Source organism: Ranitomeya imitator, chromosome 2, assembly GCF_032444005.1.
Source record: "Ranitomeya imitator isolate aRanImi1 chromosome 2, aRanImi1.pri, whole genome shotgun sequence".
Lineage (NCBI taxonomy): Eukaryota > Metazoa > Chordata > Amphibia > Anura > Dendrobatidae > Ranitomeya > Ranitomeya imitator.
Genome location: NC_091283.1, coordinates 770659278 through 770672100, shown reverse-complemented (window position 1 = coordinate 770672100; position 12823 = coordinate 770659278). Strand labels below are relative to the sequence as shown.

The window sequence follows — 12823 nt, the reverse complement described above, 5'->3', positions numbered from 1 at the left end:
CTAATTTTTATCTTTTCAGGCCAAAAAACCTTTCAGACGCTTTTGTAAGTTTTTGCGTATAGCAATTCATTGTTGGCATAATGGCCTTTATGTGCAAAACCGTGTAAAGGAATTACAGTAACCTCTGGGCAAACTGAGTGGTCTACAAAAGATAACAAACGTCACATGAACCAGAGTGCCCATAAAGGCCAGTTTTAGTGGGCATGGTTGTAGTATTCTCTTCTGGTCAGCTATGCTGTATGGAACTATATAATAATCCTACATATGCAATCATTGGAGCTATTATCATACCACTACAAGGCAAGGGTCCATTTACACCACCTGACTTGTCATTAATTATTTACCGGTTGGTCATTTAATAGCTTGATAATAGCTTTTTAAACACAGCCAGATCTGATTTAACAATGCATCTGTCATTATTCTCAGCAGTTCAAGTTCTGTTTACACAGGACAGTGTTTTGCTGGCAACGATGATTTTTCGTGCTGCGTTTCTGCTGATAGATGAGCATTTTGCTTGATCAGGTGATCGTCATCCTGTTTTAGGCTCAAGATTATCTTGCAACATGCAAGAACTGCAACTTTTAAAGGATTATTCTCAAGTTGTCTCTTGAGCCGCTCAGAACTCTTCAGTCTCTTTACTTCCTGTCAGGACGTGCTCTCCTGACCTGGTGAGCAGCAGAGCTGTACAATTAACACCTTCACGACCTTGCCCTTTTCCATTTTTGCATTCGCTTTTTTCGCTCCTTTCCTTCCCAGAGCCATAACGCGGCCTTGTGAGGGCTTGTTTTTTTGCGGAACAAGTTGCACTTTTCAACGACATCATTGGTTTTAGCATGTCGTGTACTAGAAAACGGGGAAAAAAATTCCAAGTGCTGTGAAATTGCAAAAAAGTGCAATCCCTCACTTGTTTTTTGTTTGGCTTTTTTGCTAGGTTCACTAAATGCTAAAACTGACCTACCATTATGATTCTCCAGGTCATTACAGGTTCATAGACACCAAACATGTCTAGGTTACATTTTATCTAAGTGGTAAAAAAAAAATTCCAAACTTAGCTAAAAAAAAATAAATTATGCAATTTTCCAATACCCCTAGCGTCTCAATTTTTCGTGATCTGAGGTGGGGTGAGGGCTTATTTTTTGCGTGCCAAGCTGGCGTTTTTAACGATACCATTTTGGTGCAGATACGTTCTTTTGATTGACCGTTATTACATTTTAATGCAATGTCGCAGCAACCAAAAATTTCTGGCGTTTCTAATTTTTTTCTTGCTGCGCCATTTACCGATCAGGTTAATCCTTTTTTTTTTTATTGATAGATCAGGCGATTCTGAACTTCAGCGATACCAAATGTGTAGGCTTGATTTTTTTTTAATTTTTTTATTGTTTTATTTTTAATAGGGCGAAATGGGGGTGATTTAAACTTTAATTTTTTTTTTATTTGTTTCATATTTTTTAAAACATTTTTTAAAAAGGAGGCTAGAAGCTGGCACTACTTGATCGGCTCAGCTACATAGCAGCGATCATCATATTGCTGCTATGTAGCTGAATTGCAGGCTTGCTATGAGCGCCGACCACAGGGTGGCACTCACAGTAGGCCGGCATCAGTAACCATAGAGGTCACAAGGACCTCTATGGTTACTATCCTGACGCATCGCTGACCCCCGATCATGTGACGGGGGTCAGCGATGCGATCATTTCTGGCCGCGCGGCCGGAATCGCTGGTTAACAGGTTAATAGCGGCGGATGAATGGTGATTTCACCCGCCGCTATTGCGGGCACATGTCAGCCGTTCAAAACAGCTGACATGTCCCAGCTTTGAGGTGGGCTCAGCGCCGAAGCCCACATCAAAGCAGGGGACCTGACCTCCGCAGTAATAGTACAGCGGAGGTCGGGAAGGGGTTAATAAAGTATAAAGCTTCCCACAAGTTCTGCTGTAACACATTCAGCTATCGGTGGATTGTTCTATCACCGTATTTACATACAGAGAGAATACTGCATTTGAGCAACCACATGGGTCCGGGCAGTGAGTGTCTTTTTCCTCAGCTGCGCTTTTAGTGTCAGGGATTGTAATGTATAGGATTGATAAGAATAGCTCAGTGAGGAGAAGGGAGATGAGTAGCATACTGTTGTATAGAAATCAATAGGCTGTAGAGAGCAGACTGGGATGTTAGGAGTTAACTCTCCTCCTCTTCTCCTTCTATACCGTATTTTTTGCACTATAAGACGCACCTTCCCATAAGACGCACCCCAGGTTTGGACAGCAGAAAATAGGAAAAACTTTTTTTTTTCTATTAATACAACTTCTCTAGTGGTGTAATGTCAAGGGGTCATTATCACTAACTTTAATGTATTGGGGTAGAATAGAGAAGGAATAAATCTGCTGTTAGTGTCTCTGCAGTGTTATACACACTGCTCTGCTTCATGTGTATATAAACACACAGCTCCTGCTACATGTGCATTTATACATACACATATAGACATACAGAGCTCTGCTACATACACATATAGACATACAAACTCACACACTATACATTACCACATCCTGCAGTTTCTGGTCGGGAGGCTGCAGCAGCAGAGCATTTGCAGGACCTTCCTCAAGCATCTTTCAAGTCTTATGGTCAGTCACATGACCTGAAGGTCCTGCAGCCTCCATTCAGTCACGGCAGCTTCCTCTCCCGCTGTGCACCGATAACCCTGATCAGTGTCAGACAGGAGTAGAGACAGTCGTTTTATCAGTTATCGGGAACGACGTGTTGTCAGCATTCTCCACCATCACAGCAAGCTGCCACCGGACTATATGACACACACAATTTTTAACAAGAGTTTTTCTTTCTAAAAAATGCTTCTTATAGTCTGACAAGTACGGTAAGGCCGGAGTCGCACTACAGCGCAGTGAAAAAAACGCATAGCACTCATCTGTTGTTTTCTTAGCCGTATTATACGTGCGTACGAAATAGCAGCATGCTGCGTTTGTCACCGTATTACTCCCGAAATACGCCAATGCAAGTCTATGGGTGCGAGAAAAACTCGCACACCACACGGACCAGCAGTGTGACTTGCGAGAAATACGCACCCGTGTTCTATAGAAAAGCCGGCAATTCAGTGCGTTGTACCGTGAAATCACACTGACAGGTTAGAATAGATTAGATAAAATAAATGTCTACACATAGAATAGGTGTGTGTGTATGTATATGTATGTATGTATGTATGTGTGTGTGTGTATATATATATATATATATATATATATATATATATATATATATATGTATATATATATATATATATATATATATATATATATATATATATATATATATGTATGTATATGTATATATATATATATATATATATATATATATATATATATATATATATATATATATATATATATATGTGTGTTTATATATGTATATTTATATTTCATAGAGAGCTAGATAGCAGAAAAGCCGGCTTTTGCTAAATCATTACCGTACCCGACAGGATATGAGACATGTGCGAGAAAATCTTGCTGTATGGATGAAACACAGATACTTTTTGGAGAAAAAAAATCGCATCCTCGCATTGAAAACAGATGACATACGGATCACTGTTCATGAACATTTCTGCGTAACTCGGCTGTAAAAAACGGACCGTATTTTTATACGTTAGGTGTGACGCCGGCCTAACTCTTGTGCACACTTGGCCATTGTCTGGGCAGGCACTAGTGGCCAAGCTCCATTCAAGCCAACTGTACACTATGTAAGATATAAGCTCTAGCAGCAGGACAATGACAGCAGATTGCAGTTTGCTTTTCCTTAGTTACTGTATTTTTACGATTATAAGACGCACTTTCTCTCAAATTTTTTTGAGGAAATGGGGGCGATTCTTATAATACGAATTTTAGCTGTGGTGGAGCTTTGCGGCTGCAGTGGGGTGGGGTCCCAGGCTCGCTACTGTGGGAGGCAGAAGTTGGGCGATGGCTGCAGGCCCCAGGCTGCTACGCCGAGATGTTGGTGGTGAGGGGGCTCAGCCGACTTGTGAGCCCAGAGCCCACACTTTCCATGCTCTTCTATGCAATGGATGCCGGAGAAATGGCCGTCGGAGGCAACTTATTCACAAGTTGACATCTTGGCACCGAGATCTCATATCCTGAAATCTCGGGATCTAACATTATTAAGCACTTGATGCTATTGTTGCACCAATAGTGCACACCATGTGACACATTATGTATGTCAAATTTGCATTGAATATTAGACTATGTATTGTATGACATTGCATTCACTTTATATTTTGTAGCAGCATAAATGTACAGCAACGTAAATTGCTTTTTTAGGGCGCTCTTAATACAGACTCCAGACTTTTAGTGGCAGAATTTCACATTCACAATACGATGGCTTATTCTTTACCAATTCCTTATGTACCATCGTACAGACGAGTGGAATAGACTTCTACACTATAGTGTTGTGCTCCGTTATACTGTTATGGCCATTTGTGTCTCTTGTTTTGGCTTGTGTCATTTAATAAATATATACTTTAGTCAGGCCATCCTTGTCTTTGCATACCTTCTTTTTTTTTTCTTCACCATTGGGTATGTGATAAGTAGCTCTCGACCTTATGTATAGTGGTTCCCTCTACTTTTCCTTGTTATAATTGCAACAACGGGCGAACAAAAGTTAATACCTACCCAAAAATGGTATGGATAAAAACGTCAGCTCACCGCGCAAAAAGTACCATATATACTCGAGTATAAGCTGACCCGAGTATAAGCCGACCTCCCCTCCCCCCCCCCCCCCCTAATTTTGCCACAAAAAACTGGGAACACTTAATGACTCGAGTATAAGCAGCAGCTATTGGGAAATGCAGCAGCTATCAGTAAATGTCAAAAGTAAAAATAGATACCAATAAAAGTAAAATTAATTGAGACATCAGTAGGTTAAGTGTTTTTGAATATCCTTATTGAATCAGGAGCCCCATATAATGCTCCATAAAGTTTATGATGGCCCCATAAGATGCTCCATATTAAAATATGCCCCATATAATCCTGCATAAAGGTTAATAATGGCCCCATAAGATGCTCTGTAGACACATTTGCCCAATATAATGCTGCACAAATGCTGATTATGGCCCCATAAGATGCTCCATAAAGATATTTGCCCCATTATAGTGCTGCACAAACGTTATGGCCCCATAAGATGCTCCATACAGACATTGCCCGATTTGCTATTGCTGCAATAAAAAAAAAGATCACATACTCACCTCTCCGTCACTCAGGCCCCCGGCACTTTCAATATTCACCGAACTTCGTTCTGGCGCTGCTTCATCTTCAGCGTCTTCAGCACTGACGTTCAGCAGAGGGCGCGCACTAACCACGTCACCGCACCCTCTGACCTGAGTGTCACTGCAGAAGACGCTGAAGACGGAGCGGCGCCGGAACGAGGAGCAGGTGAATATCGCGCAGCGCTCCCCTCCCCGTTATACTCACCTGCTCCTGGCGCTGTGCAGTCCCTGCTTCCCAGCGCCGCAGCTTCTTGCTGTACTGAGCGGTCACCGTTACCGCTCACTACAGTAATGAATATGCGGCTCCACCTCTATGGGGTACCATGTGACCGCTCAGTACAGGAAGAAGCTGGGGCGCCGGGGAAAAGACGTGCAAGGACCGCTCCAGGAGCAGGTGAGTATAATTAGACAGCCCCCGCTCCCCCTCCCCTGCCGACCCCTGGGTATGACTCAAGTATAAGCCGAGAGGGGGACTTTCAGCCCCAAAGAATGGGCTGAAAATCTCGGCTTATACTCGAGTACATACCGTAAGTCCTCACCCAGCCCCAGATTCTGAAAAATGGAGACGCTACGGGTCTCGGAAAAGGCATTTACTTTTTTTTTTTTTTTTTTTTTCCCCCATTCTTACAAACTTATAATTTTTTTTCACCACTAAAAAAGAACCCAGACATGTTTGGTGTCTGCAAACTCATAATGACCTGGAGAATCATAATGGAAGGTTAGTTTTAGCATTTAGTGAACATGCTAAAAAATATTTATACAATTGTGGAATTGCAATTTTACCGCCCTTAGAATTTTGTGTTGGCATGGAAAGTGCAGTGCCATAAGAATGAGACCGTTGACAAGCCACTGACACAATACTGCACACAGTAGGGGAATATAATGTCAAATCGAGGAAGAAAGTGTTTGATTTCTGGTGTAACGTTTATGTGCTGATCGTGTTTTCTTTTATTTTAGAATATTATTTTATCCAGTGGCGCAGAAAAGGTATGTTCACTCTAAGCTGCTATATATATCTGACACAAGTCCAATTTTGTGCACACGAGTGAATGTACAGCATGTCCGCGCAACGGTCACACTGCAGTGTGTGACCTCGGCCACAAGGAACATTGATCCTTACCTGTCCTATAACACTTGTACCTTTTTAATGGTGGACTATGATCACCAGCAGCAGGGCATTGTCAGTGTTCACTGTCCTGCATACAAAACCACGGGCAAATAGAGTAAAACATAAGGGTAAGTTCACACTAGGCGTTTTTTTTTCAGCTGCAGGAAAAAAGGCATGTTTTTCTTGTGTTTTTTGCTGCATTTTTGTGGCTTTTTTGCACTTTTGGCATGTTGGGGTTGTCTCTTGTGCGTGCTGATAAAGTTTAGTGTTGAAACAAATAAGTCATATTCTATAGAGTCAGGTTTAGGCACAAAAATGGAGCAAATCTGAAATCTGCAATTTTTCAGTGTTTTTTTCAGCATTTTTTTCACCACCCATTCATTTCAATGGGTAAAAAACACTGAAAGTGACATGCTCCATTGTGCAAAAACACACGCAAAGCACAAATGATGCTGAAAAAAGCCAATGTGGTACCATAAAACACAGCTTAAAATTTGCATAAAAAAAGCTGCAAAAACGCCTAGTGTGAACTAGTCTAAAGTAATCTAAAAACCAAGCCCAGTGCATGAATAGAGGTCTCACCCCACCCCCAAGAGACCCCCTTTAATAAGAAATCTGTACAGTATACAGAGATGCCAGAATTGTTTTTTTTATTTGTTTTGTTTTGGGGGGGTTTTCACGCTGAAAAAAATTGGATTAAAGATGGAAAAAAGTCATGTGTAACCCAAAGTGTTACCAGTAAAAAACGCCAGATCGCCCCATGAAAACAAGTTGTAACATTGATCAGTTGATGGCAAATTAAAGAAAGCTATATTTCTCAGAATCTTAATTTTTAACATTTTTTTTTTACAAGCAATAAGACACAACAGAAATTAAAGCTGGATTTCTTTAGGAGCGAATCTGCAGAGTAAAGATACCGGACAATCATTACTGTGCAAGGAATGATGAAGAAACAATCCAAACAACAATGGTGGCTTATAGCAAAGTGTGTGCAAGTGCTGTGCTGCTGATGCAGGAGACCTTATTCCACTGCTAGACTGCAGAGGTGGCCGGTAACCTAGACAACAAGCCGTAAACAATCCCATTTAAAAGCCCTCTGTTTTTGAGTCTTTAATCCCTTACTGACCTTGGGTGGAATTGTATGTCCGAGGTCAGTACCCCCGCTTTGAGGTGGGTTCCGGCAGTGAGCCCACCTCCAAGCTGCGACATGTCAGCTTTTCAACAGCTGACATGTGCCCGCAATCACGATTCCGCCCACGCCTATTAACTAGTTAAATGCCGCTGTCAAACTCTGACAATGGCATTTAACAAGCACTTCCGGCCATCAGGACGGAAATGCGTGCACCGCTGACCCCTGTCACGTGATCGGGGGGTCAGCGGTGCATCGGCATGACAACCAGAGCTCTCCTGAAGACCACTATGGTTGGTGATGCCAGATTGCTGTGAGCGCCACCCTGTGGTCGGCGCTCATAGCAATGCTATAATTCTACTACAAATGAGCGATCTGAGCTTCGCTCCTATGTAGCAGAGCCGATCAGGCTATGCCAGCTTCTAGCCTCCCATGGAGGCTATTGAAGCATGGCAAAAGTAAAAAAAAAAATGTTTTAAAAATATGAAAAAATAAAAAAAAATCAAATCACCCCCCTTTCGCCCCATTCAAAATAAAACACTAAAAAAAAAATCAAACCTACACATATTTGGTATAGCTGCGTTCAGAATCGCCCGATCTATCAATAAAAAACCTGATCGTTAAACGGGGTATCGAGAAAAAAATTCAAAACGCCAGAATTACATTTTTTTGGTCGCAGTGACATTGCATTAAAATGCGATCAAAAGAACGAATCTGCACGAAAATGGCATCATTTAAAACGTTAGCTCGGCACGCAAAAAATAAGCCCTCACCCAACCTCAGATCAAGAAAAGTGGAGATGCTACAGGTATCGGAAAATTGTGTATTTTTTTAAGCAAAGTTTGGAATATTTTTTTACCACTTAGATAAAAAAAGAACCTAGACATGTTTGGTGTCTATGAACTCATAATGACGAGTGATGAGCGAATACACTCGTTACTCGAGATTTCTCGAGCACGCTCAGGGGTCCTCCGAGTATTTTTTAGTGCTCAGAGTTTTAGTTTTTAGCGCCGCAGCTGAATGATTTACATCTGTTAGCCAGCATAAGTACATGTGGGGGTATAAAAAAAAATATATATATTATTTTTTTTTTTTGCGCTTAAAAAAAGTTTAAAAAAAATACATCCCCATCATAGATAGTTCCAATCTGTGAAAAGCTCACCTCACTATGAGACTTAAGTGTAAAACGTACATGTGAAAAGGTGCAGAAAGAGTATAAAAGGGATAATAAAATTGTAAATTACCTGTGGGCTGTTTCAGACTTAGAGAAGCAATGGGAGATGCAGAAAGTCGTCCACGTCTGACCGCCTCTAGCTGACTAGATCCTCTGCAGGGCTTGGGGCCCCTAATGGCTTACACTTCTCGTACAAATAATATAATCGCATGTTTCAACAATTTGGACTTCCCCTCTCTACCCAGGTAGCTGTTTCTCTCATGCCTGTTGATATTACACACATGGCTACATCCGTCCAGTGATAAGAAGCTCGGAGCGTTACTGGCCTTACAGTTGCACAACTATTTGATTATGAAATGCAGCCCCACTCTGGATATATATTCATGGTTGAAAGTATTGACACCCTTGAAATTGTTCCAGAGAATGCAGTATTTTTCCCAGAAAATTATAGAAATTTCACATGTTTTGTTACACACGTGTTTATTTCCTTTGTGCGTATTGGAACAACACAAAATAAACAGCGAAAACCAGGCAAATAGGACCTCATTTCTCACAAACCCCCAAAAATGGGCTCGACAAAATTGTTGGCAGTCTCAGCTTAATATTGTTACACACCCATTGCAATAAATAACTACAATCAATTGCTTCATTTAACAATCATCAAACTTCTTCCACCTCTCAGCTGGAATTTTGGACCACTCTTCTTTTACAGACTGCTCAGGTCTCTCATATTTGAAGGTGCCTTCTCCCAACCGCAATTTTAAGATCTCTCCAGGTGTTCAGTGAGATTTAGATCCAGACTCATTGCTGGCCACTTCGGAACTCTCCAGCACTTTGTTTCCATCCTTTTCTGGCTGCTTCTTGAAGTACAGGTCCTTCTCAAAAAATTAGCATATAGTGTTAAATTTCATTATTTACCATAATGTAATGATTACAATTAAACTTTCATATATTATAGATTCATTATCCACCAACTGAAATTTGTCAGGTCTTTTATTGTTTTAATACTGATGATTTTGGCATACAACTCCTGATAACCCAAAAAACCTGTCTCAATAAATTAGCATATTTCACCCATCCAATCAAATAAAAGTGTTTTTTAATAACAAACAAAAAGACCATCAAATAATAATGTTCAGTTATGCACTCAATACTTGGTCGGGAATCTTTTGGCAGAAATGACTGCTTCAATGCGGCGTGGCATGGAGGCAATCAGCCTGTGACACTGCTGAGATGTTATGGAGGCCCAGGATGCTTCAATAGCGGCCTTAAGCTCATCCAGAGTGTTGGGTCTTGCGTCTCTCAACTTTCTCTTCACAATATCCCACAGATTCTCTATGGGGTTCAGGTCAGGAGAGTTGGCAGGCCAATTGAGCACAGTAATACCATGGTCAGTAAACCATTTACCAGTGGTTTTGGCACTGTGAGCAGGTGCCAGGTCGTGCTGAAAAATGAAATCTTCATCTCCATAAAGCATTTCAGCCGATGGAAGCATGAAGTGCTCCAAAATCTCCTGATAGCTAGCTGCATTGACCCTGCCCTTGATGAAACACAGTGGACCAACACCAGCAGCTGACATGGCACCCCACACCATCACTGACTGTGGGTACTTGACACTGGACTTCAGGCATTTTGGCATTTCCTTCTCCCCAGTCTTCCTCCAGACTCTGGCACCTTGATTTCCGAATGACATGCAAAATTTGCTTTCATCAGAAAAAAGTACTTGGGACCACTTAGCAACAGTCCAGTGCTGCTTCTCTGTAGCCCAGGTCAGGCGCCTCTGCCGCTGTTTATGGTTCAAAAGTGGCTTTACCTGGGGAATGCGGCACCTGTAGCCCATTTCCTGCACACGCCTGTGCACGGTGGCTCTGGATGTTTCCACACCAGACTCAGTCCACTGCTTCCTCAGGTTCCCCAAGGTCTGGAATCGGTCCTTCTCCACAATCTTCCTCAGGGTCCGGTCTCCTCTTCTCGTTGTACAGCGTTTTCTGCCACATTGTTTCCTTCCAACAGACTTACCATTGAGGTGCCTTGATACAGCACTCTGGGAACAGCCTATTTGTTGAGAAATTTCTTTCTGGGTCTTACCCTCTTGCTTGAGGGTGTCAATGATGGCCTTCTTGACATCTGTCAGGTCGCTAGTCTTACCCATGATGGGGGTTTTGAGTAATGAACCAGGCAGGGAGTTTATAAAAGCCTCAGGTATCTTTTGCATGTGTTTAGAGTTACCGTATATACTCGAGTATAAGCCGAGATTTTCAGCCCAAATTTTTGGGCTGAAAGTGCCCCTCTCGGCTTATACTCGAGTCAATGTGGGTGGCAGGGTCGGCGGGTGAGGGGGTGAGGGCGCTGAGGTATACTTACCTAGTCCCAGCGATCCTCGCGCTGTCCCTGCCGTCCCACGGGCTTCTGTGCTGCAGCTTCTTCCCCTCTTCAGCGGTCACGTGGGACCGCTCATTAGAGATATGAATAAGCGGCTCCACCTCCCATAGGGGCGGAGCCGCCTATTCATTCCTCTAATCAGCGGTGCCGGTGACCGCTGACAGGAAGAGCTGCGGCACCGAAGACCAGGCAGAGGGACAGCGCGAGGATCGCCAGGACTAGGTAAGTATAGCATATTCACCTGTCCTCGTTCCAGCCGCCGGGCGCCGCTCCATCTTCCCGGCCGGCGCCTCCATCTTCCCGGCGTCTGCGCTCTGACTGTTCAGGCAGAGGGCGCGATGACGCATATAGTGTGCGCGGCGCCCTCTGCCTGATCAGTCAGAGCAGAGACGCCGGGAAGATGGAGGCGCCGGAACGAGACGCCGGGAGCTGCAATCAAGGGAGGTGAGTATGTGGGTTTTTTTTTTTATTGCAGCAGCGGCGGCAGAGATTTCTATGGGGCACAATGAACGGTGCAGAGCACCGTATATGGCACAGCAATGGGGCACAATGAACGGTGCAAAGCACCGTATATGGCACAGCAATGGGGCACAATGAACGGTGAAGAGCACCGTATATGGCACAGCAATGGGGCACAATGAACGGTGCAGAGCACCGTATATGGCACAGCAATGGGGCACAATGAACGGTGCAGAGCACCGTATATGGCACAGCAATGGGGCACAATGAACGGTGCAGAGCACTGTATATGGGCACAGATATGGGGCACAATGAACGGTGCAGAGCACCGTATATGGCACAGCAATGGGGCACAATGAACGGAGCAGAGCACCGTATATGGGCACAGATATGGGGCACTATGAACGGTGCAGAGCACCGTATATGGCACAGCAATGGGGCACAATGAACGGTGCAGAGCACTGTATATGGCACAGCAATGGGGCACAATGAACGGTGCAGAGCACCGTATATGGCACAGCAATGGGGCACAATGAACGGTGCAGAGCACCGTATATGGCACAGCAATGGGGCACAATGAACGGTGCAGAGTACTGTATATGGCACAGCAATGGGGAAATAATGATCTATTTTTATTTTTGAAATTCACCGGTAAATGCTGCATTTCCACCCTAGGCTTATACTCGAGTCAATAAGTTTTCCCAGTTTTTTGTGGCAAAATTAGGGGGGTCGGCTTATACTCGGGTCGGCTTATACTCGAGTATATACGGTAATTAGTTGATTCAGAAGATTAGGGTAATAGGTCGTTTAGAGAACCTTTTCTTGATATGCTAATTTATTGAGACAGGTTTTTTGGGTTATCAGGAGTTGTATGCCAAAATCATCAGTATTAAAACAATAAAAGACCTGACAAATTTCAGTTGGTGGATAATGAATCTATAATATATGAAAGTTTAATTGTAATCATTACATTATGGTAAATAATGAAATTTAACACTATATGCTAATTTTTTGAGAAGGACCTGTATGTTTGGGGTTATTGTCTTGCTGGAAGACCCATGACCTAGAAAGTAAACCCAGCTTTCTGACACTGGGCACTACATTGCGACTCAAAATCTTCAAATTTCATGATGTCTTGCACACAGTCAAGGCAGTCTGTGCCAGAAGCTGAAAAACAATCCCAAAACCTCTTTGAACCTCCACCATATTTGCCTGTAGGTACTGTGTTCTTTTCTTTGTTGTCCTGATTCTGTTTATAGTAAACATTAGAATGATGTGCTTTACCAAAAAGCTCTATTTGGTCTTATCTGTCCACAAGA

The 12823-nt window shown here is 42.9% G+C and overlaps 2 protein-coding genes across 5 annotated transcripts in view; one reads left to right on the top strand and one right to left on the bottom strand.

Moving 5' to 3' along the window:
- The window catches only part of LOC138665724 (intelectin-1-like), an 81915-nt gene extending 73079 nt beyond the window's left edge, over positions 1–8836 (bottom strand). The window contains exon 1 of the mRNA XM_069753471.1: positions 8734–8836. The gene's annotated coding sequence lies outside the window, so the exon portion shown is untranslated. The remainder of the gene's footprint in view (positions 1–8733) is intronic.
- Positions 1–12823, top strand: part of RPP30 (ribonuclease P/MRP subunit p30) — a 61545-nt gene that overhangs the window by 41839 nt on the left and 6883 nt on the right. For all 4 annotated transcript variants that reach the window (XM_069753477.1, XM_069753475.1, XM_069753476.1 and 1 more), the window contains exon 9: positions 6210–6239. In XM_069753477.1, the coding sequence (XP_069609578.1) occupies positions 6210–6239 (30 nt within the window). The remainder of the gene's footprint in view (positions 1–6209; positions 6240–12823) is intronic.